A 25,769-nucleotide genomic window follows, 5' to 3' on the forward strand; every position below is an offset into this window, starting at 1 on the left:
ACTGATGCTAGTAATAGCAGTGGCTTTTCCCTAAGTCAACTTGATTAATAGCAGTTAATGGACTTCTCCTCCAAGAACTTATCCAAACTTTTTTTAAACCCAGCTACACTAACTGTACTAATCACATCCTCTGGCAACAAATTCCAGAGCTTAATTGTGCATTGAGTGAAAAAGAATTTTCTCTGATTAGTCTTAAATGTGCTACTTGCTAACTTCATGGAGTGCCCTCTAGTCCTTCTATTATCAAAAGAGTAAATAACAGATGCACATCTAGCCATTCTAGACCTCTCATGATTTTAAACACCTCTATCATATCTCCCCTTAGCCGCCTCTTCTCCAAGCTGAACAGCCCTAACCTCTTTAGCCTTTCCTCATAGGGGAGCTGTTCCATCCTCTTTACCATTTTGGTCATCCTTCTCTGTACCTTCTCCAATGTAACTATATCTTTTTTGTGATGTGGTGACCAGAACTATACACAGTACTCAAGGTGCATTTTCACCATTGAGTGATACAGAGGCATTATGACATTTTCTGTTTTATGCATTGTCTATCCCTTTATACTTTAGAACAAAGACCACTGACCATTTTAGTAGACGCCCTCTGGACTGACTCCTTCCTGTTTATATCCTTTTGAAGATGTGGTCTCCAGAATTACACACAGTATTCCAAGTGAGGTCTCACCAGGGACCTATGCAGGGGCAATAACACCTCCCTTTTCCTGCTGACCATTCCTCTTCCGATTCAGCCAAGCATTTTTCTGGCTTTTACCATCGCTTTATCCACCTGTTTGGTCACCTTTAGTTCATCAGATACAATTACTCCCAGATTCCGTTCTTTCTTTTGTGCACAGAAGATATTCACCTCTATTACTGTACCTTTCCCTTGGGTTTTTGTACCCTAAATGCATTATTTTGCATTTTTTAGCATTAAATCTTAGCTGTCAGACCTTAGAACATTCCTTGAGCTTTGCTAGATCCCTCCATGTTTTCCATGCCTTCCTGGTTGACCACCCTGTTTCAGATTTTGGTATCATCGGCAAACAGGTGGTCAGCCAGGAAGGCATGGAAAGCATGAGGAAGGATCTTGCAGAGTTCAAGGAATGGTCTCAACTGCGTCCCTCCAATGGCCCATTTTTATGATTTTTCTATTGTCTTCCCTGTGTAAACAAAAATGGAAAACAGGAAAAATAAAACAATTTTGTTTTCTATTTCCTACCTGTTGGCAGTTTATTGTTGTTGTTTTCTCTCTTTTTATTTACAGACAGCCTTTATCTGTGGAGTCCTGCTTGTTTTCAGAGAAAGCAAAATTGTTTATCCATAACATGTTCTCTGAAGACAGCAGGTAAATTAAAAATGGAGGTGTGTGGATTTGAGTTTCTGGTTCTTTCCTTTCTTGAAGTTTTACAATTATAACTGAGGGGAGCTGAAGGTTCACTACAGCATGGGAACTACTGCATATGAGCAAGGAAAGGCTTTTGCCTTTCTAGGAAGCTGTGGAAGATTCTGTCCATTTGGTGCCAAGCACGGTCACATAAATCAGTTGTATGTTTGGTCAACTGCAATCTTCAGAGAACACCTGTTATAGTTAAGTATCCATGTAATTACTTTAGTGACACAGTATAACACTATTTTTTTCACGTTTCCTAGCCACTCTGGTACCAATGGATAGGAATCTGAGATTGAGGCAGGAGGAGGAGTTCCGGCATGCTGATGCTGGAAATTGGAACCAGAACTTTGAGCAGGAAATAGATCCTGCACTAGAACATGGAGCTGAACCCGGAACTCAGAACTGGAGTCTAAAGCTTGAATGTTAAGCTGAAGTTGGAACCCAGAGCTGGAAAAGGAGCTGGGACTCAGAGCTGGAGCTGGAAACGGGAATGAGAAACTGGAGCTTAGAGCATGGAGCAGTGACTAGAACTGAAGTGCAAAGCAGAGAATGTAACTGGGGTTTAATGTAATAGCTGGACCTTCAGCTTGACACTTGGTAGACAGGAACAAGGCAGGAGTTGGGACTTCAATCAAGTAGAAGACCTTTGCAGTGGAAGTCAGGCATTCACCTTTTCTAGAGAACATTCTGGTTGCTGTGAACAATATTTGGTTCCCAGCAACCCTTTTTAGCTTGGCTTCAGCCAACCACTCCCCTAGGGGGCATGGCCATCTTCTCCTTTCTTGGATTCTTATAGTTCCTGGCCCTGCTTGTTTCCAGTTCCTTGGCTGGCTCTGTTGCTAAGGCTCTGGCCCTTCATTTCCTGGCTATAGCTGATTTAAACCCTGCTACTGCCTTCTCCTGATAGTTTTACTGTTTGAGTGATTACAGTATTTGAAATATAACAATGAAATACTGCATCATAAATGGATGAATATTCTATGACACAGATGCTTTCCTAAAAGCCTTGAGTGGCTTGATTCTACTGGGACTTTGGAGTCCATTGGACTTGTCTCATAGGGAGATGTGCTGTGGGAATTACATGAACTGTGGAAGTCTTAAGGCTCAACCCTCTCCTGTAGATCAAGCTGCTCTCTCTGAATTATTCCTCCTTCTGCAGGCACTATATTGTTGGCCCTGTAGATGGGAAGATAATCCATAACTTAGTGTTTAACAGAATACCTATAAATTCCAGTTGAGGTGTTGGACTCAGTTTGAATTTGGGATATTTGATGAACCCTAGTGACTGCAGCACCCTTAAGTTTCTGTGTATGGCTTTATCTGCTTTTTCTCAAACTATGTTCTAGACTGGTCAATTGTCCAAATAAGAAACACATTTACTGCTATCTTGTGCAGAAATGTTGCGATGGGGCCAGCATGGTGACTAAGTGGGATGACCTGGGTTTAGTTCTATAATCAGGTCTTCTGCTCCTTGGATTGACTGTGGGAAGGCAACATACACAGCCTCTAGGACAGTGGTTCTCAATCCTGTCCTGGGGACCCCCACAGCCAGTCGGGTTTTCAGGCTATCCACAATGAATATGCATGAGAGAAAATTTGCATACACTGCCTCCATAACATGCAAATTTTCTCTCATGCATATTCATTGTGGTAGCCTGAAAACCCGACTGGCTGTGGGGGTCCCCAGGACAGGGTTGAGAACCACTGCTCTAGGAGAAGAGGAGGACCTAGTCATTCTGCAATGATGACATCCAATGGCCAGATTTAGGGCCCATGATTAGAGAATTCATGGCCCCCTGCCAAGGACTATTTCTGCAATGGCTGAGTTGGAAGGGGATATAAAAGAGGAGAAAAATCCTTCATTGTGTCATAGCCCAACAGAAGCTGGTGAGTTAGAAACCCAAAAGAAGGAATCTTTTGCACTAAAAGTCAAATGACAGCAAGACATTTTGTGACTATCCACAATGCTGAAGATAGACCAAAAGACGAACATGGTACTGGAGGCGACGTTTACCTGCTCCAAATCTGAGATACTTCTTTGTGAGTGTATGCTTCCTTTAGAGTCAGAGAACATAACCAGTCTCCTTTGTTTAGAAGGGAAGTTATGGAGCACATTTTGAGCTTTTCCCTCTTGAGAAATTGGTTCAAGGCCCTTTGGTCTGTGATGGGGCAGGCTCCACTTGCCTTTTTGCATGCCAGGAAATACAAGGAGTAAAATCCCCACCCTCCTGCCATGTAACTGGTTCAACTGGTCTGCAAGAGAGTGGAAATTTCCAGTTTGAATAGGTCCTGGTGCTGTGTGAGTTTTAGTATTAATTTGGGCAGGTGATTTGAAAGAATTTAACAGATATTATTCGTAGCCTTCATTCACAATCTGGAGGACTTAACTATTTGAGGTTACAGAGACTGATAGTTTCTGAAAAACCTTAATCTTCCTTCTGTGTAGTAATGTCTGGAATAGACAGAATCCTAGTCTCTATCTTTTGGTTCTAGTCAGAAACTCATCCTTGGTTTTGAGCTGTCACCAGAGATAGTGCAAAGGCAGGCTCTGGGCACTGAAGTTCTGATGTTTCCAAGGGAGAAGAAGGATCTGTCAATACACCAGGAATAATCTTAATGCTCAAAACCAGGATTTCGAGATGACATATATTGAGCAGACACTCTGGTGATCCTCTTATCCAAATTCACCACAAAGAGGAGGAGTTGAAATCCTTCATGACTCTCTAAAGGTCACTGTCAAAGCTCTGGACTGGATCTTTGAAGGCTGATATGTTATCTGTGTCTAGATGTAAGAGTTTACCTCCAATTGTATCTGCATTTGATATGTGGAACCTCCAGCATGTCTTCACTCTCAGAGATGTGCATTAAAGAAATGCATTAATGTTTTGAAGTTTCTGCTTGAGGCTTACTGCTGACTTTCTTTGACTCCTTAGGCAGTCGTCAGACTCCTGGTCTTGGCTTAAGCATAGGAATTAAATTTTTTCTTGACTTTTGGGCCTGTCCTTGATTTGAAGAGCTGAAGAGGTTGAGGGCTTCTTCTTCTGTGTGACTTGGCCACCAGCGATCAATATGGCTCTGTAGTCCATGAGTCAAATTTTTGATGCCCGCCTCAGAGAGTGGGACTTCATTGACAAGTAAGACTGGGCCCAAACTACTCTGGGCAACATCTTTGTGCGGATGCCAAAGCTAGAATTGTCAAAGCCTTGCCTCAAACACTTGTAGCAAACCTGCTGATGGTCAGTAATCGACAACGTTTGTTTGCACGTGGCACAGATCTTTGTAGTCTCTTGCCTGCTTTCTGAATATAGTGAGGAAAAGTAATGTGGTAAAATGAAGCAAAGACATTTTCCTTTTGGTAGAGAAGTACAGATATATATTGGACATGTAGTAACAGACACAAAAGGATTGAATTAGAACAAATTTCAAACTTGTGAGCATTAGCGGCATTTGTCAAAGCGTCAGTCTTCTTGGTAGGAGACGGTCTGAAGGGAAGAAAAATTCAGCTGGATTGCCTAATGACAATAGTCATGTTAAAGAAACCAGCAGGCCACTTAACAGGATCATCAGAGGAAAATAAAACTTAAAAAGTACCAAAAACTTAACTTGAACAGAAAACAGGGAGATTTGGCAGAAAAGTTTAAAAAAGATAACATTTTTCTTCAGAAGTTGTGTAGGGCTGCTGCATTAGGAAGGCTTATCTGACGAAGTCGGCAGACAGAAAGGAAGTGAGGGGAACTGCAAGGTCAGAGTGACCGCACTTGAGCAGAGTATGGCTTTTGCTGTTCCAGAGAGCTCTTGAAGTTTCTGTCCATTTAGTGCTAAGTACAGTAATGTGACTCAGTTGTGTAACTCTGGACAAACTTGTCTTCAGAGAAAGCTCAGACTGCAGTATACTGTGATGCTGTATGCAGTTGGTGAAAATATATGTAGAAAACTGAGGCACCAGGGAAAATGTTTTCCTTATTTGTTTTCTTATTTGTTTTCACTCTTTTGCTTGTCATTTTGGATTTTTTTCTTATTTTGCTCTCATGATTTTCTGTTTTGTTTTGGTTTTTTTTTTTTTTTTTTTTTTTTGCTGCTTGACCTTTATTTTTTTGTATTTCTGAATTTTAAGTACCAGGTACCATATGTTAAACAACCAGGTAACCTGGCTCCCAGGATTTTTCCAGTCCTGGTAGTATTCTTAATACTCTGGGAATAATTTCAACTTTTAATTCATGCAGTTAATGCTTTTATGTCTTTACATTACATTTTATGTCTTTAAGCTTTACATTACATTTACTTTACATTATATTACATTAATCCTGTTTCTGTTTAGTGGTGGATTTCCTATGCATGGGTAATTCTCCCCTCATAATTGTGTGGCGGATTGGATGCATTCAACGAAACTTAATGAAATGACACATTTGCCAGTCAAAGCAGTGCTAGCAATGAATGTATTTATTTGATTTATATTCCGCTGTTCAGGCATTTCAGAATTGGATAACTGATTCCAAAATGACACACAGTTTTTCTTTAAATTCAGGAAATATATGAAAGAATCCTTTTTACAGATAATCCATGCAAATACCAAAACTAGCAGCCTGCCACTAGTCCTTTATCTTTTGCGTTTCTTGGCACATAAATCAAACAATAACCTCCTGAGGTCTGAGTCCATGCCAAAACAAACAGACACAGTTGAGTCTAGAGCAAATCACACCACATGGCAAATTAAGGCTTTGGAATGAGATTGAAAAATAATCTTAAATTGCTCAGTAAAACATTATGTTCTTTGTTTGATGTTAGATATCTGCCTTTTTTTTTTGTATGTATCCTTGTGCTGAGTTCCTGAAAACACTGTGCATCAATGGTGTTCAAAATACATTTAAACTTGCAGAGTTTTTCTCACTGTAATTTTTATGAGGGTGGGGAAAATAATTCCCAAAATATTTAGGACTATCGTGATGTTATTGAGAGTTTGTCAGTGTGAGAGATTCAAGCATGTTGTCCATTGTTAGAAAATTCTTTAGAAAACTTGGGCATCTGCCAACATTTTTTTTTTAGATGCATATTAATTTGTTCTTGTAACCTTCATTTTTTAAAATGTTTTATTTTGTCTAATTTTTTGTTGCTTTTTTATGCTGCTTTGACTACTTCCGATTTCTGTTGTCAGTTTTGCTCTTTTTTTTTTGTCTATATTTTATCTTTCTTGCTTTGTTTTTCATATTTATATATTTTTTGCCTACTTTTTTTTTTGTAATCCCCTATTTCAAGTTAAACTGATATGTTCCAGTCACCCTGTGCAAAAGGCAATAATGTTCTTAACAGGTGTATTCTGAGCATGCTTCAAGTGAGAGAACATGCACACTCTGAGTTCACCTAGAGAGTGGAAGAAACTGGTCGCGTGTCAGCAGCTTTCTCCCATGATGCCAGCCCAGAGAACACAGCTGCCTGTAGAACAGGTCTGAGCTCCAGGAAAGTTATTAACATCGATCCTGAATTGGATTCTCATTATGGAGGTTCCAATTGCAGTATATTACCATTCAAGTACTGTGAGTTTTCAGTGCAACAATGGGCTGTGGATAAATTGGCAGTGAAAACAGAAGAATGAAGTGATGGTAGAGATTAATTTCTGGAAGGCTAAGCACCATCTACAAAATGTCAACACCCAGTTCAGAAGTTAACAGCTGTTAAAGATATCTCCATTAGCTATAGCTACCCTTTTTACTGCCTATGGACTGTGGTTTCTGTGTGCCAAGTCAGTACAATAAAACAAGAGTCTGAATTTCAATGAAAGTGTACGAGACTGGTTATTGAGCTGCATGGTACAAGCACATAATACAGGGATACAGGAAGAAAATATTTGCCAGAGAAGAGAGCACTCAAGGGCCATTTCTACATTTGTAAGCCCAACTTATTTTCAAGAACTGTATTTGCAGCCTAGCTGGTGTATTGACCTAGGAAGGGAAGACTAGGCTGTATCTTACACTTTGTTTTCTTTGCATTCTGGGTTTTTTTTTTTCCCCCCTCCCCACTTCAGCCTCCGCTAGCAGGAAGTCAGTTCCAGGCCATAGTGGTTTCTCTTGGGTCTAGGCCTGCCACAGTGTTGGTGGCTTCTCTCTGCATCAACAGTGGTATCTCCCAAGCCAGCAGCAGGTGCCAGGTGTCAATTTTTAAGTGCCCAGTTAACTTGACACACAGGAATTTTCCATCCCTTCAGTTTGTCTGTGGTTAATTTTATACCAGTACTGGAGTAAAAAACTTTAATAATTGTTTTTTTTTCCTTGAACACCTAACAATGGGACAAAGCAAAGGCATGTAAAATACTCCCTGTGGATCTCTTGTTAAGTTACTACCTGTCCCTTCGAAAGGAATTGTGAGCACTGTGAAAACTGATCAAAAATTGTGCTTTTTTTTAAGTAGTTAAAAATGTTCCAGTTGGTTGCAAAGTTTAAGAAGAGTTGAAGCTTGGATTATATGTGACAGATATGAATTGTTGCATAATCATTTTCAGCACTGAAAATCTTGGAGTCACAATATTTTTGCTGGATTTAGACATTCTGCTTTATCTTCGTGTATTTACTTTTTTTGGCACACAGCAGTGAATTTTGCTCAGTTAAAGAAATTCCATTACATATATGATATCTGACCAGCCTCACAGAGGCCTCCTTTCATTGAACATGCCTGGTAAAAGCCAGCGATATGTTCGGCTTAATAATCCCCTCTTTGGAACCCCCACCTCCGTTCTGCCATGGGCTCCCCACATGATGTGGTCAGAGGAAGGCTGGTGTAATGTAATCACAGTGTCATATTACTGCAAAAATAAAATATGGGTGCTTGTTAAAGGTATGCCACTTCATCAAAATGTGTATGTGTGTGAAGTCTAATAAAACTCCCCAAAATCCTCTCCCTAGGGAAATGCACAGAGCATCCTAACGGCCAAGCTCGGAGCCACATCTCTGCTGATAACCTAACATCCTCTATAAGATTCAGGCAGGTTTTTTTTGTTTGTTTGTTTTTTTAAGTGGTTATGCATTTTTTAATTAGGCTGCCTTTTTATAAGAATTTCCTTTAGTTTCACGTTTGCTGATATTCTTAGTTTTATGTAAAACAGTACTAGATAAAGTGACTAATAATGTTCTGAGTAAACTGGGGTCTGTATGCCATGAGTCAGCTCTCTTGTGTTTTTGCAGCTGGAATCTGAAGTTTCAAGATCAGATTTTGGTTGACTACCCCCTGCGCCAATCCCCCCTCCCCCCCCCCCCTGTTTTCTTCCCGTTACCCATAAGATGCAAATCTCAACAGCCTTTCTATAATTTAAACCAGACCCTTGGTTATGTTGTGTTAAGTATTTCCTGTTGGTTACTAACAAACCCCTATTGAAATTTTTGGCATATGAGTCTACTGTATTTCCTAAATCTTTTTCCAGACTTCAGGTGTATTGGTTAAAGACAAGATCTAGACCCGGACCAAATCTGTAAATGGAATGATACAGCTATGTTTAGTTCACAAATTATTTATTTGTTCCTTTTCCATTTTTACCCTTGGTATGCCCTTATAATCTGAGCTTTAAATATTTATATGATGCCTATTTGCAGGCTACTGGCTGGGCTCTGTGCAGGCTATAGACTATATGAGGATGATATCTATTTTTTTCTCCCTCCCTTCCTTCCTAGTTGGGCAGAAACAGCTGCTATCTCCATTTGTATTTTTGCCATTAATAATTTACTTTAATACAAAAACCTTGAGTTAAATATAGCAAAAACCAAAATTCTGAACTTGCAACATGATGGCAAAAAAAAATGCTGCTTGTACTTTGACTATTGCCAGCATGGTCTTGCACATAGCCAAATCTGTAAAAAGGTTTGGGGTTTGATTGAATCTAAATTCAACTTCCTTCCACAGATTAAAACTGTAGTGAAGTGTGTTTTGTCAAGCTGTGTGTTTTGCTGGGCTTTAAATATTTATTAGATCGAGCAGAGTTTCACCTTGTAGTTCAAGGCCTTTATACTACCTTTCTTAGACTATTGCAACTCTGTCTACATTGGTCTTCCAGCCTCTGCTCTTAGAGGTAGATTTACAAACAGCGCGAATTGGCGTACTTTTGCTGGCGCATCAGGCGGGATTTTAGTAGATACGCGCGTAGCCGCGCATATCCGCTAAAATCCTGGATCGGCGCGCGCAAGGCTATCGATTCTGTATAGCCGGCGCGCGCAGCCTACCCCCGTTCCCTCCGAGGCCGCTCCGAAATCGGAGCGGCCTCGGAGGGAACTTTCTTTTGCCCTCCCCTCACCTTCCCCTCCCTTCCCCTACCTAACCCACCCGCCCGGCCCTGTCTAAACCCCCCACTTACCTTTGTCGGGGGATTTACGCCTCCCGGAGGGAGACGTAAATCCCTGCGCGCCAGCGGGCCGCTAGCGTGCCGGGACGCGACCTGGGGGCGGGTACGGAAGGCGCGGCCATGCCCCCGGACCGCCCTGGGCCGTAACCACGCCCCAAAGCCCGCCCCCAAAACGCTGCCGACACGCCCCCAAAACGCCACGCCGACCGGGCCCCGCCTCCGACACGCCCCCCTCGCCAAACCCTGGGACTTACGCAAGTCCCGGGGTCTGCGCGCGCCGGTAGCCCTATTTGAACATAGGTGAACCGGCGCGCAGGGCCCTGCTCGGCTAAATCCGCCCGGATTTGGGCGGATTTAGGCGAGCAGGGCTCTTAAAATCCGCCCCTTAGAGCATTGCAGCTATTGGAAAAAACTGCTGCCTGATTGATTTCCAGGTGCAATATTAAAGAGCATATTATAACAGTTCTTTTTGGCTTACATTGGCTGCCGGTGGTTTGGCGGGTTAAATATAAAACAGTATTGCTAGCACATAAACGTCTTTCTTTTAAATTTTCTCTGAAGGCCACACAACGCTTCATATTTATCATCCCACCTGAGCATTGCGTTCATTTAAAGAGGCCTATTAGACATCCTGTCCATTTGTATGACACGTCTGAACAAGACCAGATAGAGAGCTTTCTCTGTTGCCGTGCCTATAATCTAAAATTCTCTACCTTTGGATCTCCATCTTGCGACTTATACTAGAACCTTCAAGTCATTGCTTAAGACATTCTTCTTTTAGCAGACTATGGGCCAGATTTTAAAAAGCATTTACATGCGTAAATCTGGGTTTTACGCATGTAAATGCACTTTACTCGAGTAAGTGGGCTTTTGAAAATTGCTACAATATATGCCATTGAATCGTCCATAGGATTTATTCGCATAAGTGCACTTTACGTGAGTAAATGGCTTTTGAAAATTGCTACAATAGTAGTTACATTTATGCGCGTAACTCCTTTGAAAATTACCCCCTATTTCATGATGTGTCAGAACTGTCTAACTTTCGTTTTAGTTATTCTATATAGTGGTTACTTGTTTTATTTTATCTGTTTTTGTTTATATGTGTTAATTTGTGTGCCGCCTAGAGCCTGACACCTGGCAATGAATAAATACAGCAGCATGCAGTGTCACGGCCATGTCATGGGGTCACCTACAGTTGACTTATTCAAAAGCCTTAAAGGTGACTTCATGTTGATATGCTCCATCAACATATTAACCACATTACATCTAAAAGCTGAACATCATGTTTTTGAAAGGCTATGAAAGAGCTTTGTGCTTGACCAGCTGTCTATCACAGTCATGTCAACCTAAGCATAAAGCATATATCATATCTTTCTGTTTTCCATGGGCATTGATAGTACAGTGCCACAGGGGTAAGAGAAGCTGCTATGGAAAACTTCAAACTGGCTCTTTCCATAGATGTGAATGACTGCTTACTGTGTTTCTTAGAGTGTGTATCTCTTACTGCTAGCCTTTGGGGGGAAAAAAATAATTTTAAACTTATTTTGCTAAAGACATCCAATTTTTTATCGTAGTATCATCAAATTGGAATGAAACATTTCAACTAGTTATTATTTGCTTATCTGCAGTATGACAGTAGTTGACATGCAACGTTATCCCTTAACTTTGAGAAAACAGAGGTATAGGTTCTCCAGACATCCAGTAAGCTCAAGAGTCGCTCCTTTTTTTTATATTTCAAAACCTAATAGGTGAATTTTAAAAGCCTCTGATGCAAGCCAAAACCAGGAGCTCTGTGAGTATGTCTGGCTTGCGCATGCCGAGCAGATTTTAAGATGCCCATGTATGCATGAATCTCCTGGTACGCGTACAAGTGAGAGAGCCCGAAAAAGGGGTGGAGAGTGGTCTGGGTGGGGCAAGGGTGAGACATGGCCATTCTGGGACTTTAATGTGCACATAAGTATTTATGCACACAAGCGCACGCCAGTGTCCCATACCATGTAATTTTAGATGGCGTGTAAGTCCTAAAACAAAATAAATATAGGCATGTCAGCAGGGTTTTAAGGATTGGGGTTAAGAGGGAAAAAGGAAGGCTATTTAAATAGGGGGGGGGGCTAGGAAATCCTATCCCTTACCTGGGCAAACTGGGAATGAAGTGGTTTAACTGGTAATTGAGTCAGTGCGCGTCTCTAATAAAGTTCCCCCCTCCCTTACACAGTAGAGACGGCATTTGCGCGCACATGTGCATATCCATATAAAATTGTGCACATATGTACACGCATTCAGGCTATTGTATACCATGCGTGTATATATGGGCGAATGTTATAAAGTGGCTGTGTCTCTGGACACGAGCTGGCATGTGCGCATACATGTGCGTCTGTGCACAACAGAACAGAGGTGTATCCTCAAATCATTCTTTTTTACGGTTTAAAAAAGTATTCTAAGAGTGATGCAGCATCGGTTACATTCTATTTGTGCCTTCAAATATAATCCCCTACCTCCTGCCACGCAATGGGACTGCACTGCTATTTTCAGTCATTTGCTGGATCACTGTGACTAACTAACCGTTAATTATTTAGCTCCTCAAAAATAAACCAAAAAAGCTTTATTCAAAAAAATCTTTTAAGTAAGCCGTGGAGACTTATCTTTGTTATTAATATCCTGGAGTCCTTCTATCAATTCTTCCAGACTTCACAAACACCCGACACACGCCTGTGTTTTGGAGGATAGTGCCGCCCGCTTCAGGGATTAATTCATTTTGCCGACCCTCACAAAAGGGCTCCTCACTTCAACATGATGATGCAGATGTGGTAAATACCAGATGGGTGCCACAGATCATCTTCTTTTGCTCCTCTCCAGGAATAAACCCAAGCCATTCCTCCACCAGGACTTGCAATGGTCTACTCATGCTCTCGGGTTATACCACTCTTCTAAGATGAATCACGCTGAGGCCCCTAGGGCACTCAAACAAGGTATCAAATTAAATGTTGAAAAAGGCACCAAAAAGTAGAGAAAGGTAGAACAACTTTTAACAACTTTGGCCACCACAGGGGGAAGAGGAGATCTCACAAGACCCCCCACTGATTTAACCACTCTGGCCAGGGGAGAGCATGGGTGCCTCATGGCTCCTTTTAACAGAGGGCAGCCCCCAGCTTTGGGGCTGTTTTGCGGTTTTATTTTTTTCTGTGGTATTTTACTGCCGGGGAAAAATACAACAGGATTCACAAACTTGTGGTGCTCGACACTTTGTTAGTGAATCCGGTGGACTTTTCTACAAATATTTTCTAGTAAGTAGACCCTTTTAGAGGAATCATAATGTCTCAATAACAACAACAAAAAAAAAATCACATTTTCTACACTTAATTTACCTTTTTCTCTTTTTTTTGCTTTCCTGATCAGATGTGGACCAATAGTGCCTGACATGGCAGCAAGTCTCTGAGTTTCTTTAGCATTCTTCAGCAATCACTGGGGATGATTTTGTAGCAGTGCATAGCCTTTGTTCCCCTCAAGGCTGAGAGTAATACCCAAAATAATTTGGCATGTGGAATCTAAACTTGCAAGCCAATGGGCTGTCATCTTGCTTTGCTATTTGAAATATGTGCTCATTTTCTGTTATCCCCTTTACTGCTTAATTTTGGGTACTGAAAAAGCTTGGTCCAAAATTTTGCCAAACATAAAAATATAATTTGGAGATTTACTATCCAAGTGATGCTGCCTCATAGCCTCAAATGACTGCTTTAATAAACTGACATCTTACCTTTCAGGTGATTTGAGCATGAATAGAGAAGAAAACCTTACTAGGGTATAAGATCTTCATATAGGAGTTTTATGTTCAAATGGTTGTTTTCCCTTGGCATTATAGGGTTTGAGTCTTATTTATTTATTTAATTCTTTTTCTATACCGACGTTCGTGACAAGACATATCACATCGGTTTACATCGAAACATAGGTGAATTACATTGAACAAGGGGTAAAAACAACATGGCCAATAAATGGGAAATGATCAGGGTGGGATACCTTGAACAAGTAATAACAAGTGTATAACATGGGTAAAACATGAGCGAAATTCATAGAAACAAGGGGTAAACAAGTTAACTTATACCTTAAGCAGGGAAAAGAAACTGGGAGAAGGAAATCAGGGCTAGGGGTACCAGGGTAGGGAAGCAGGAGAGGGGGGAAGGAGGGATACACAGCTAGAGGACACTGGTAGCAGGAGATGATATACTTCTGATATACTTCTAAAACACATTCGCTAAAATTCTCTTCCTTATGTCATCTTTATAGTACTTCATTTTTATATCATTTGAGTCATGGCAGCAGTATTGAGTGTTAAAGTTTTCAGTAACACCCTTAAGGCTCTAACGATTACATGGTACTATGGACTATATAAATGCAATTAAACTCCTCCAGTCTGGTAGAAAGAAAAGCAAGTTACATCTGCTAGCATGTGTTAAGATAATCCAATTTGGGAAGGTTATGCCAAGTGCATTCATTTTAGGTGAACTCATCAAGTTTCAAATACATATTCATTTAGAAAATATTTCTAAGAGTAAAATCACTATATAAGTTAATTAGGCCTTAATCCCATTCTTGTGGGTGTTTAACCGTTATGTTATGACTTCCTGACGAATGATAAAAATATCACAAATACTAGCTAGCAATCATAGGCAAAAATTTAAAAAAATGTAGACAGATCATGGCATGATGTACAGCATCCTAGATAACTTCAATGAAATAAAAATTGTTAAAGGGATACATGGTCACTTTGTGGAGACATCCAGGATATATAAACAGCATAGGAAGGGATCCATCCCCCCCCCCCCCCCCCCCTTCATATCCTTCATTTACAATAATATAGCTCTCAATTCTTCAATATTTCTGAGCTGTCAAATATCTGGGGATATATAGCCTGCAGTATTTCTGTCCTCATGCTGCGGAAATATGTAGGGAATATTTTCCATTCACCAGGTCCTCATCAAGACATAGTTCTATGTAAGAATTGCCAGCTATAGCTGTTAAGCTTCCACATTTGGGTAAGTCTTCACCTGTGGTTGAGGAGTCTCACCCTGAGCTGTTGGACTATGAAACTTTGGCTAGGTCAACAACTCTCCAGGACATGTTCTCTCTGGGTGACAGAGGTGGCCTTCTACATCATCAGGATCATGGATCCATGTATTCATACAGTAGAAGTTTCAATGAGATTCCATTGGATCCCTTGTCAGAATTACCGCTGCACTCTTCACTTCATTAGGACCTCTGCTGTTCCAGGTTCCTAGACAAGTTGGCAAATGGATTAAACGTGAGAGCCATGACGACTTAGGTGGCACACTTAAGGGCTGCCTTGATTGAAGACATCTGCAAAATTGTGACTTACTCATTTATACACACCTTCACATCTCACTATTGTCTGGACAATATGTCTAGACACAACTATAATAGTCTTGGACAAGTAGTTTTGTGCAACTTGTTCACTCAGTAGTCCACTCTCCACTGGTGATGCTGGATTGCTTTTTTCTGTATTAGCTCTGCTATACAACTCTTAGTTTGGGACTTTCCCTACTCCGCTCCCCATGTCATGGCTAATTTAGCCCTGCTTATCAGGGAGAAAGCAAATTTGCTTACCTGCAAACAGTGTTATCTGTAGATAGCAGGATGAATTATTGCCCTTCTCCCTGCAGAGTTGATTATCTCACTAAAGCTTGCTAAGCTCTGGAATTGACTGAGGGGCTTATAAGACAGTGTGCAAGCAGGAACCACTACTGAGAGATGGTGCCATTGGGTGCTATCTGATGATATCACCCATGTATCATAGTTATTCTACCCACCTATCTGTGAAGTAAACTTAGTAAATTAGTTTGAAATAACATCAGTGTTTTTACTTTTAGTACATCATTTTATTTTCCTGTCTTTCAGAAATCCATGATTTTTCTGGCTGGCAGAAGTTTCCTGGGAGCAGCAGAAGGTGGCACCTTCAGCCTCAATCGATTGGGACTTAGGAGGTGGCAGGAACAGGGCCAGGAGGAAAAGAGGGAGGGCTGCAGCAGGAGTGGAGGAAAGAAGTGGAGAGGGAGAAAAGAAAAGACAGTACCTGGGTGGGGGAGGAGGAGAGTGAAAAGATTACTCCACGGTGGGGGTATGCACTCACCAGGGAAAAAATACACTCACCTGGGGGGGGGGGTGTCAGACTTATTATGCTCCTATGCTAGTGTGTATGTTTGTGTGTGTCTATATGAATGTATGTATATATATATATATATATCTATAGATATATATATGTGTGTGTGACTATATATGAATATATGTGTGTGAATCTGTGCATGTATATGTATGTCTGTGTGTGTGTGTGTGTGTGTGTGTGTGCGTGCCCTGAACTATCTCTAAACTACACCCCCTTCTCTCCCGTCACAAGACTGATGACCACAACCCGTCAGCCGTATACCGGGGAAACTTTACCTATTTATAAAAAGGCTCCCCATTCAATCATAGAATTCAAACCAAAAGGAATTACTGTGCGCCATTGATAGATGAACTTCTGTTCATTCTGACGTAAAGGTTATGATGCTGGGCCCCCCTGGGACATTGGAGCTGTTCTAGAACACAAAATTTCAGCTGTTCTATAGCGTAGAGATGTGAATCGGAACCAGAATCGGATCAGATATCAGTTCCGATTCACATCTCTACTATAGCGTGCTCATGTTCCATCCAGTGTTTAACGAAGGGAGCTTCAGTTTTTTGCGTGCGAATACAACTTCTGTGTTGAATTATACGTGTACGAATGGGCAATATGGTATGCCCGATATATAATTTAAAGCATGGACAAACTATCACATAAACCATCCGATGGGTACTATAGTCAAAACGACCTCTAAGTATGTATTCAAATGGTAAGAAAGAGTGAAGTTTTTAAACCTTATCTACATGACTGTTTTTGAATAATACTTATAAAGTTTTTATTCTTTGTTGTATTTACAGCTTCAAATTGATAAAGATTTTTACAAGCCTCTATGTTTTAGGCAGAAATTCATACTTTCCCCCACAATAGCTTGCAGGGGATGTGCTAAGGTAACTATATAACAATTTTTAAATATATTAAGCTGGAGTTTGTATATGGATATGTGCAATATATAAAGTAGTGGCTAATTTTTGTAATTAATTTTTGATAATTTAGTTTGGCATTTCAGTTTTTTGTTAGCAATTTCATGTTTTTTGTTTAAAAATGTTTTTTTCTGTTATTAATTTTATAGCTGTAATTGGGGTGTCCCGTTTATATGATTGTTCCACTGAGGAAGCCAGTCAGGCGAAACAAGGGCCTTGTCGGGATATTACAACAACAGACATGAGGAACACCGTCGTTATATTATAATTTATAAATTATTTTTGGTTATAGTTTTTCAATGTATTAAGTGGGTTCATTTATTTAATGTATTAGATGGGTTATTTGGGTGTATGTAAGGCGTGGTATATGAATGAGAAGTCCATTGTCATCTGTGAGTGAGTGGGAGGTATTTAGTATGAAAGAGATTCCGATGACACACACACAGTTCATTGATTTCATGTTGTATACATTTTTGAATATAGCATACAGCATATTGATTGAAGGTTATGCACATATTGGAAAACAGTATTTCATTAGTTCAATATAGTATGGGGTATACCATGTACAAATATTATTCAATGTAGTTCCATAATTTAATTAATATTTTTTGTAAGAATTTTTTTGTAAGAATTTTTTCTTTGACTTACTGATTTAATTTTTGTTTGAGTATAGTGAAAGTGCTTGTATCCCACTCTATCCAACTTACATGTTGACAAAGTCCCTCTTTCAACAAACTGTGAAGCTTTCCTCACCGCAATGTCAGCAATGGGTTTCAAACAACAAATCAACAAACCCACTCACAAAGCAGGCCATACACTCGATCTCTTCTTTATAAACTCCGGTATTTCTCTTACAAATCAACCAAATTGCAAAAAAGTCCCATGGTCTGACCATTCGCTAATCTCCACCAGCTTCTCTTTACCAAGATCAGACTACAATCTAAACTCAAGACCCTCTTTCTTATACAGAAAACCTTGTTCCTCGGAACACCTCAGCAACCTTCTTACCTCAGATCTACCACTCATTGATGTCTCTACGCCCAATTCGGCCCTCCAATCCTGGTCCAAAATAACTAAATCTATAGCAAACACTCTCTGCCCACTGACAACCAAAACAAGGTCTTCTAGTGTATCCAAAAGACAACCCTGGTTTAATGATGAACTGCGAAAGCTCAAACAACTACTTCGGCAGAAAGAAAGAAAATGGCGTAAAGCCCCCTCACCGGCCTCACTATCTGAATACAAACGCTCACTCCATTTATACAAAAGTACCACGCTGAAAACAAAAAGAGACTATTACGCCCGGAAAGTTCATCATCTAATCTTTGATTCAAAAGCCCTATTCACCTTTGTCTCCAGCCTCACTAAACCCATCATTCCAGATATCCCACCAGAGTTAGCCCAGACTAAAGCAGATGAATTGGCTCTTCATTTCAATAAAAAAATATCGGATCTCCTCAATCAGCTGATTACAAACACCACTGTTCCAGATACCACATATCTCCCCCAAGACAAAAACATCCAGCTTAACGCTTTCGAACCCATCACAATCACAGAGATACATTCGGTGTTAAAGAGAATGAAACCGTCATCACACCCATTTGATCAAATCCCTTCCAAATTGCTTCTTCTCATCCCTGATACTATAGCAAAAACACTGGCAGAAATCATAAATTGCTCCCTATCACATGGGATCTACCCAGATGACCTAAAAACAGCCTCAATCAAGCCACTGCTAAAAAAACCAAATCTAAATGCTTGTGATCCCAACAACTTCCGCCCGATTTCCAACCTCCCATTCATAGCTAAAATCATGGAAAAATTGGAGAACACCCAACTATCCAACTACTTAGAGGACCACAGTATTCTGTCCCCAAACCAATATGGTTTCCGTAAAGCTGCAAGCACTGAAACCCTACTACTCTCTCTCATGGACTTCCTCATTTCTGGAATTGATAAAGGCCAAACATTTTTGCTAATCCTCCTTGACTTCTCGGCGGCCTTCGACACTGTCAATCACACCCTACTCCTAAAACAACTGGCAAATATTGGATTGACAGGTTCTACACTAAACTGGTTCAAAACATTCCTAGAAAACAGAGGATATAGAGTCAAAATCCACAATAAAGAATCCCAATACCACCCTTCTAACAGAGGAGTGCCGCAAGGTTCATCACTTTCACCCACGCTCTTTAATGTCTACCTGTTACCACTATGTCAACTTCTTACAAAATTAAACCTGAAACACTTCCTTTTCGCAGACGACGTACAGATCGTGATTCCCATAAAAGAAACAATCTCAAAAACAATGGAACACTGGGACAGTTGCTTATTAGAAATTAAACCCCTCCTCACCAGCCTAAACCTCGTACTTAACGCTTCAAAAACGGAATTTCTGCTCATATCACCGGAAAACAATAACACACTTCCAAAACCAACCGCACTCCTTCAATCTACCCATGTAAGAGATCTAGGAGCTATCTTAGACAATCGTCTCAACCTTAAAACATTCATTAACCAAACCACCAAAGATTGCTTCTACAAATTACACATTCTGAAAAGAATCAAACCACTTTTCCACACTATGGACTTTAGAACAATCTTGCAAGCAATAATTTTTTCAAAACTAGATTATTGCAACTCTTTACTATTAGGCCTCCCAGCTTCTTACATCAAACCCCTACAAATGGTTCAGAACTCCGCAGCCAGAGTCCTTTCAAATTCCAGGAAAATGGACCACATCTCCCCTATCCTCCAAAAACTTCATTGGCTACCAATCCACTATAGAATCATGTATAAATCCATCAACATCATATACAAGACCATCAACCAACTCACGCAACTAGATCTTCAAATACCATTTAAAAAATACACTTCTGCCAGACCTATTAGGGAATACTACAAAGAGTCACTCCAAATTCCAAATGCCAAAACCTATCAACATAAATCTTTGAGTCTCAGAGCCTTCTCTACAGCAGGTCCAGTTCTGTGGAACTCTATACCACCTGATCTAAGACAAGAGCCATGCGCTCTAACATTTAGGAAAAGACTAAAAACTTGGCTTTTCAAAAAAGCATTTCCAAGCCTTGAATAAAATACACTCATCAACACAAACTGCCATGTAACCTCTGGATCCAAATAAGAATCCACCTATCATAATCTTATCACTATTACGTTTTGAGTTTTATCATATCATCACCATACTCTACTGTGTCATATTGATTCTCTTGTTTATATTACCGCTCATATTTATGTACCGTCACATTCATGCAAATAGGCTTATTTACTTACTCTGCTGCACTATCACTTTAATTGTGTTAAATGTAAATATTACATTGTTTAACCTCTCCCCTCTTCCAGTTCCAAGTTAATTTTCCCTGTTATATTGTAACTTTCTCACACCTTTTAATTGATTCTCTGTATTTAAAGTTCAAATTTGTATTGGAAATATTTATTACGTTACGCTATACTTTGCACACATTGTTACTTGTAAACCGGGTTGATGTGATCCCTATCATGAAACTCGGTATAACAAAAATAATAAATAAATAAAATAAATAAATAAAATTTAGAGTGTATTTTTGTTTTGTATTCGTTAAGCACTGGTCATTATACATATTGCCTGATTTGTTTGTTTGCTATATATATTTATGTGTGTGTGTGTGTATATGTATAAACATACACACCCACCAAATTTTATATATATAATTTTTTTTTTAATCTTATAACTTTTTTCTGCTTATTTAGGCTTTCAACTCTATTAAAAGTTGCCCAAAATAAGCCTATGTTGCCATAAGTTCTCATTCACTTTAATTTGAGGTTTCATGCCCTTTTTTTTTTTTTTATTTTCATCCCTTTCTCTTAACCCAGCCATCACACCTTGAAGCCCACCCATGGGTATCTCTGTTGTGCAAAGACTTGAATTCTTTCTCCACCCATGTCTCCAATGATTGTGAGCACTGCATTTGCAGCATCCCCAGACCCTGCTGGTTCAATAAGCAGATGGTTTGGGAATGAAATTTCAAGTTTCCCCCTTGACAGCACACATTATCACTAGCCAAGTCACAGGTGACTGATTGTGCTATGTGGAATTAATGGTACAAATTCATGGAAGAAGATGGATTGGCTAGAATAGAGAAAACACATGGTAGGAAAATGGACGTGTTGAAATTGGTAGGGCAAGAAAGCTCTAAATTGGAGCTAGAAAGATTGAGCCAACAGGGGAAGATTGAATAGCAGGCCGTGGTTTGCTCCAATGAAAAACCGATACCAGGATATACAGTAAAATATTTTTTCATTTACTCATTAATCAGAAATGCAAAGCCACATAGCATATTCACAATTGCACTGTAAATTAATTGAATCTGTAACTGCTGCTGTATGTTTCAAACAAAAATGTGGAGAAAATCTATGAAAGAAGGTTTTTGAAGCAACCAATTTCTTTATCACAAACCAGGTGCTCACTGTAATTATAGCTAAGTAAATAAACTGTCAAAAACCAAGAGAGCCTCAGCAAATTAGCAAGAACAAGAAAGTTTCTGACATTGTAATTTTGTGATCCTTAATTTTGATCAAGAAAGGCTCTGCCTGTCTGATAATATCTGGCTAGGGGAGGAGTTGTAGCTCATATATAAAATCACATTTCATTTTCTTATCTTTAACAATAATAGTAGTTTATAGGGTGGGGGGGGGAGTATGTGTGTGGGTATTAGTTACAAAATGTGGACTATTGATGAAGATTATAGAAGATTAAATTGACCGAAAGTGAGACATAGTGACTGACCCAGTACATTATTTTGCCTGTAATGGAGGCCAGTATTGTATTTGGAAGTCATCATTTCCTGTCCATTATTGAGCAAAAGTGGTGGTCTGTATTGCTGTATGAAACGTTTTTGAAAAAATGTAGCAAAGGAAGTTTGATATCATCATGTCCTACAGAATTAATGGTCAGAGAGCATTAGTTTCTGCCATCAGACAGCATTGGCGGTCGCTGGCCATGTTCAGAGTGTGTGCATGCTGGCTTCCGGAGGGAGCTAATATCTGTGACCAAGGATTGTTGCTGTGAGGGATGGAAAGTAGGAGAAAACCCTGGGTAGCTTTGGATGCAAGTTGGCAGTGCCATAATTCCATTACAGGCCGACTTCCGTTGAAGGGGAAGTTCAAAGAAGCCAGAAGAAGCTATTGAGCAAAAAAGTTTAAATTAAAATAAGTGAAATATTTTTTGCATGCCTAGACTACAAAAAGCAATTATATGCGAACCCAGACTATATGTTAAAACTTCATTGTAGGGAATATTTTGTCCACAGAAATTTTGGTCATCAAAATCCAAAACTTCAAATACAATAGAAATAAAATTACCACACAGTTTGAACAGAAGAAACAACTGCGCTGCTGGAGCCTTGGTACTGTGCTCCTGTGCACAACTATAAGATTGAAAATATTTGTCAAAAATGAGCGTATATAATAAAAGGAATATTATTTGCCAGTTCTGTCCTTAGCTTGGATTAGTTCAAGTTATTTAGGGGCTTTTGTTGATCCTCCTTGCTCAGAGTTTTATTATTTCAGATCTTAGACTCCCCCTTCAAAATCCTCCTCAGGCGTTGTTGTGTGTGGAGTTTGAGGAAGAATTTCAGGTGATGATGGGAACATAGTTAAGCTCTCAGTTGATCTTTGCAGTTTCATATGGACTGAAATAAGTTTGACCCATATTTGGTAGGTCTTTAATGGAAAATTTCAAGAAATGGTAATAAGAGACATGAATAATTTCAGAGGTCTGGAGACAATTCCTTTTCTCAAAAGTGAGAATAGGGAGGGAATTGGGAGCAGGCCAGTTAAGCTTACTTTAGAGGTGGAAAGTTAATGGAATTACTTAATGGAGACATAGTCAGCTGCTGATAAGGTTTACCTCTGTTAATTTATGACAAAAGAGACCTAAAATCAGCTTAGATGGCGCTGTTTCTCTTTAAAAAAAAAAAAGACATTTTGTTTGTTTAAGTAGCTGGTAAATAAGGGTCAAAATTACTGTCTAGAGAACATTTCAAGATAATTCATTGCCACTGCTTTGAAGTACCTTTATAATCAGATGTGTAAATAGTTCTGCAATTCCCAACCAAATATTCTAGCTGTCCAGTGCTGATTTGACACTTGGAGTTAATACTTGTAAGGCTATATGGAAAAGATCTCAATAGTTATGGATGTTTGTTGTTTTTTGTTTATATTCTAAGTTAATGGCTTATAACCAAGGCAGGAAAATATCTCTGAATATTGTATTTTACAATCTGTTTGTTTGTTATAATCTTTATAAGGTAGAAATTCAGTTCAAGCTTATTGTTTCCTTGTAGTGACCCTGCTGCCAAAGCCCTTTGGGAGTCTTTGTTGAGCATTAAGCATAAAGAAGCTGTGATGGAAGTGAGAAGGCACCTGGTGGAGGCTGCAAGTAGAGAAAACCTGCCTATCAAGATGAGCATGGGTAAGTGCGACAGGGTGGGGATGAGCACCTTGGCTAGAGTAGATGAGGATCTCCTCCTAGCTCAGTGGTAGAGTCCCTAGTTTGGTGTTAACAGGACTGAGGTTTTAAATCTCAGGGTCTCCAGCTGGAAAATAAACTGAGAGAGAACAGAGTGCTGCAAGAATACTTGCAGATTTGAGAGTAGGACAAAGATTGTATGCAGATGACATTCCATTCTTTGTCCCTGCTACAGATACCCTGGCCAACACCCTTGCAGTGGTCTCAAGATGCTTATTCTCCATAAGACAATGGATGTTCGATAACAGGTTAATGCTAAATACAGTAAATTGCAGAATTAATGATTCTTCATAGAGTCCCCTCTGTTGAGATTCCACCTTCTTTTCAATTTGAGCAGTGGATTATCCCAATAACACAAAATGCAAGTAACCTGGGAATTTATTGAAACCTGATCTCTCCTTGCATCTGCAGGTATAGGCAAAGGTGAAAAATGCATTTTTCAAACTGTGCCTGATGTACGAATTAAAACCTTATTTAAGCTTTAGCAATTTTCACGTTATTTTACAAGCCGTAGTGTCATTGGTCTCCATTATTGTAACTCAGTTTATAGTGGGTTACATGAACTATATTGCCAACTTACCAGATGCTGCAGCATGTGGCCGCAAGAATGTTGACATGAGCTAGACTTAGAGGCCACATTACACCAGTACTCCAATCCCTACACTGGCAGATTAAATGTAAGATCCTTTCGCTTATTCATAGGGTGCTGAGTGGAAAGAACCCAATTTGTTTCAGTGAAATTCTGAAGAAATATAGCCCTGTGAGGGCATTGAAGTCTGCTGGGTGTAATCCCTTAGAAATACCTTTACTACACCAAGTACAACCAGCTGAAATAAATGCAAGGACTTTTGCCGTTGCAGAACTGCAGGCCTGGAATTTGTTGCCAGAGGAACTGAGGGTCGAAGAATGTTCAGGAACATTCAGGAAACAAGTTAAGACCTTATTTTTCAAGCAAGCATTTGGTACAGATGGAGGAGAGTTGCTAGGACTTCCCCAGGCTAGTTCCCGAGGGCCCCTCAAAAATGCAAATGTGACATGGGGGGCTTGGGCAAGAGACTAGTCAATCCAAGGCAATTAGATATATTAATTTATGAAACTGAGCAATCTTTCTCTGACTATGCATTGTGATGATATGTATATGATGTCAGTTTATGTTTGTCTAGATTTTTAGATGGTATTCCTGTATCTTACCTAAGACTATACATACAGCAGGTTAGAATTTTTTTTTAAAACAACATAATTAAATAATGCAATAACCAGCGAATGTGGTAACAAAGTTTACCCTAAAAACATACACAAACATATTATCACATTTCTATTTCATCCTATCATTTTTTTTCCTAATACTGGGTCAGACCGAGGGTCCATCAAGCCCAGCATCCTGTTTCCAACAGTGGCCAATCCAGGCCATAAGAACCTGGCAAGTACCCAAACACTAAGTAGATCCCATGCTACTAATGCCAGTAATAGCAGTGGCTATTTCTTTAGTCAAATTGATTAATAGCAATTAATGGGCTTCTCCTCCAGGAACTTATCCAAACCTTCTTTAAACCCAGCTACACTAACTGCCCTAACCACATGCTGTGGCAACAAATTCCAGAGCTTAATTATGTGTTCAGTAAAAAATAATGTTTTCCCATTTGTTTTAAATGTGCTGCTTGCTAACTTCATTGAGTGACACCCCCCCCCCCAGTCCTTCTATTATCCGAAAGAGTAAATAACCGATTCACATTTACCCTTTCTAGACCTCTCATGATTTTATAGACCTCTATCTTATCCCCCCCTCAGCCATCTCTTCTCCAAGCTGAACAGCCCTAACCTCTTTAGCCTTTCCTCATAGGGAAGTTGTTCTATCCCCTTTATCATTTTGGATGTCCTACCCTTGGGTAAATCCATGCTGGCTGTGTTCCATTAAACCATGTCTTTCTATATGCTGTGATTTTGATCTTTAGAATAGTTTCCACAAAAATAAGACATTTAAAGTTAAAATTATTACACTTCAAAACTAACACAAAGGAGTTTTTTTAAACTCACTACCAGACATGATTCTGCTGCTTCTGTCAACTTATCAATCTCCTAATATATCAACTCTCCTCTTGTCTCCTCACTTACACCACCATTATAATCAGAGCCCCTGGTTTCCTGCAGCCGCTCAAGGGTAAATTTTGCAGCAAGTGTTACAGAATTCTGCAGCTAAGTTTCTGAAATTCTTTGACAATTTTATGGCACATTTACATAATATATAATGTAAATTTGTATTTCACTTTATCAAAATAAAATCAGTTTTGGACAATTTGTGAGTGTCTAAATTTATTTTATTCTTTTGTAATGGAAAAGGGATTTTAGTGATCAGTGCTATGAAACAAGGATGTGCTAGAGAATGGGGGTAGGGGAGCTGATGGAAAGAACAAGAAAAGGAGAAAAAATGTTGTTGGAGGGAGATGA

General features: G+C 39.7%; 1 protein-coding gene across 2 annotated transcripts in view; it reads left to right on the forward strand.

The window, feature by feature from the left end:
* SCFD2 (sec1 family domain containing 2) overlaps positions 1-25,769 on the forward strand; it is a 641,446-nt gene that overhangs the window by 84,790 nt on the left and 530,887 nt on the right. For both annotated transcript variants that reach the window (XM_029587632.1, XM_029587640.1), the window contains exon 3: positions 23,140-23,267. In XM_029587632.1, coding sequence (XP_029443492.1) covers positions 23,140-23,267 — 128 coding nt within the window. The remainder of the gene's footprint in view (positions 1-23,139; positions 23,268-25,769) is intronic.

Source organism: Rhinatrema bivittatum, chromosome 1 (genome assembly GCF_901001135.1).
Source record: "Rhinatrema bivittatum chromosome 1, aRhiBiv1.1, whole genome shotgun sequence".
Classification (NCBI taxonomy): Eukaryota; Metazoa; Chordata; class Amphibia; order Gymnophiona; family Rhinatrematidae; genus Rhinatrema; species Rhinatrema bivittatum.